At 43.2% G+C, this 2,766-nt stretch overlaps 1 protein-coding gene across 1 annotated transcript in view; it reads right to left on the bottom strand.

The window, feature by feature from the left end:
* Positions 1-96: 96 nt before the first annotated feature.
* The window catches only part of mmp28 (matrix metallopeptidase 28), a 17,444-nt gene continuing 14,774 nt past the window's right edge, over positions 97-2,766 (bottom strand). The window contains exons 6-8 of the mRNA XM_035680171.1: positions 2,406-2,555; positions 1,853-2,020; positions 97-1,160 (exon numbers count right to left, since the gene is read on the bottom strand). Coding sequence (XP_035536064.1) covers positions 766-1,160; positions 1,853-2,020; positions 2,406-2,555 — 713 coding nt within the window. The 3' untranslated portion in view covers positions 97-765. The remainder of the gene's footprint in view (positions 1,161-1,852; positions 2,021-2,405; positions 2,556-2,766) is intronic.

The following is a 2,766-nucleotide window of genomic DNA, read 5'->3' as shown; positions in this document are numbered from 1 at the left end:
AGACGACTGCTCTGCCTGCAGTGATGCAAAAAAAACACACGCTGAGGAAGAATGGTTGGATGAAAAGGGAAGAAGTGAAGCTGGAAGTTTCCCCAAATTATTGTCCCTCTGCAACCGTTTCTTCAAATGCATTACACTGTCGACACGGCTGTCAGCTTTGTGATAACAGCCATCATGATTCACAACTCACCCACCTTACCTACACATTATAATGTAGTCATATTGTCCAAACAGTTGGACCTACACATCAGAAATGTGTACTTAGTAATGATGATTTAGGCCTTCTACTAGTGCAGCACTTAGGAAGGAGCACACAATAACAGGACAATGTTAGTAACAGTTATTTATACATATATGTTACATATGTTAGTGACACTGGTGAAGAAATTATAAAACAAAATAGCTTCTCTCAGTGTGCAAATATTATAAGAGAAAAGAAACAGATACAGCATTAAAAAAACATTTTTGGTCTGCTCACTTAAGAGTACACAGTCCTACCATTATCTGTATTAACGAGGCTATAACAGCACATCCATATAAACTAATAGCCATTGCTCTGCAGTATAAATATTATATGTGCTTCAAAACGTATAAACCAACTGGGTTTATTTTTGAATCCCTTCATGGCATCAGTTTGTTGAGCTAGGCTCATTTTGCAACATATAAACTCGATGTGGGTTCAGGCTGAAAACGTTATAGCACCTTTGTATTACAGTATACATCAACACATTGCACTTATCTAAAGCTTACAGCGCCCTCTGCTGGTCAAAGGATGTTGTTGTTCTGAGGACCATTGCTGCAGCCAGTCCAGCTCAGATCCTTGACCCACTGGCCCTCTCTCGTGACTCGCACCTTAATTGGGTCAAATCTCCAGAAACGCTGTTCTCTGAACAGGTAGAGGCGTCCGTCGGGGCGGGTCAGCGCCCCATTGGTCCCCTGTGGCACACCAGTCCAGTCTGTCAGCCTGCGGGGGTAATAGGGCTCTTGGTGCAGGGTTTTGAGGTTAAGCACAGAGTAGCGGGAGCCCTTGAAGATGACCATGTGACCCAGAGGGGCGTAATAGAAGGCACAGTCGGGGTGGCGAGGCAGCCCCAGGTCACTGCTCTGTCTGGGGAAGCCTGGGTCCAGCACACTGCCGGTGTAGCGCCACATCCGCTTCCCTGCACACCACGAGACGAGGAGGAAAATGTACACTCAACAATGAAACATTTTGAACTTCAATCATTATTTGTTTTAAGGAGTCATTTACAAAACCCCATCATATTAGATTTCATCATCATGCTGTACTTAACATTTCACAGATCAAACACACTTGGGCCACGTGTTCTTTAAAAGATCAAATACTTTATATCAAAATACAGAAATGCAATGAGCTCTGCTCTTAAAGGGTAACCTCCTGTAAAAGACAGTAGCCTGAGGACTTTTATCTTTCCCTCTTATCCAGAGAGTGACTATTTTGGGGTTCTTTAGGGGGAAAAAATGACATGAGCAAAGTGTAGACAGTGACTCCTTTTGTTCAATACTGAGATGATGTATGGAGTACAAATAATGCCAGAGTAGAGCTTCTGTATTTTGCATTTAGCAGCTCATTAGAATCTAGGTAACACTGTCAGGTCTTTGGTCCTCAGCAGTCAAGTTAAACTTGGCAATAACTTCAAGTTATTAGCCTTTAGCACAAAGGTGAAGCTATTTTAAAACTACAGCTGAGGCTCCAGTGCCTGTTTAAGTCTTTAAATAGGCACAATAGAATCTATTTTGGGTGCTTTAACAAATATGCAAAGTTAGGCAATAGGTTAGGGAATGTCTTTAAAAGGAAGTGTGAGTCACATTAATGAGTTCAGTGAAGCGGTACCTTTGAAGAAATACCACTTGGAGTCTAGCGGGGAGAAGGCAGCAGCTTCGATGGCCGGAGGGAGGTCAGACCAGCGCTGACGGAGAGGCAGCGGGCCGCTCACGCCGCCTTCAGACGCTACTGTCCAGTACACACTGCCCCGAAACACCAGCACCGTCCCATTCTGGTCTGGATACACACAAACACAAATGTATATGTGCCACATTAAAGGAAGTTGGCTGACTTCTGAAATAGTAGTTTGACAAAATAGTCTAAACTCAAACTTAGTAGTTTTTTTTTTACAGAGCTTTCAAGTATTTCGGGCGGTCTTCATCTGTGGTTAGAGTGTGCTCAGTTGTCATGTCAAAAATCTGAGTATACACAGAGAAAATAATGTGGTGCAGAAAATGGATGAAAGCTTTAAGTTTCATTTTAATATAGTTTTGTCCACCAGTTTTAGAAAGATAAACACGACAACAGGATTCTCTTCTCCTTATTTCTCAGGCTTTCTGAAGCCCCACCAGCAACCAGTGGCTGAACGTTACTCTCTAATAAAGCTTCACTTGGACCTCACCTATAGTGATGGCATCAAAGACGCCCTGGCAGTAAAGAGGCTGCCCTGTGGTTTGATGCCCATTGCGAAGCTCAGTGAACTCCCACTCCTGCAGAGCTGCATGTAAAACCTGGCCTGGCAGCCTCACAGGGCGATCACCTGATGGCTTACCTGAGGGCAAAAACATAATAACAAAACAATGAACTAAAAGGCAGCAGACAAGGTCATAAAAGATGATTCCAATCACTGTCATAATCAGTTTGTGTAGGTTGTAGGTTGAATACTGTGGTTACATAGAGGTGATTGGTCACTGTAGGTTCTAAATAACAAAGCTGTGAGGACAGTGTGTTACTGAGCACAGAGCAGTCTGATGTCTCGTGAA

This window comes from Morone saxatilis, unplaced genomic scaffold (genome assembly GCF_004916995.1).
Source record: "Morone saxatilis isolate NCDOM2014 unplaced genomic scaffold, NCSU_SB_2.0 Contig8, whole genome shotgun sequence".
Classification (NCBI taxonomy): domain Eukaryota; kingdom Metazoa; phylum Chordata; class Actinopteri; family Moronidae; genus Morone; species Morone saxatilis.
The sequence above is the reverse complement of the archived record's forward strand: the minus strand, read 5'-3'. Positions and strand labels throughout refer to the sequence as shown.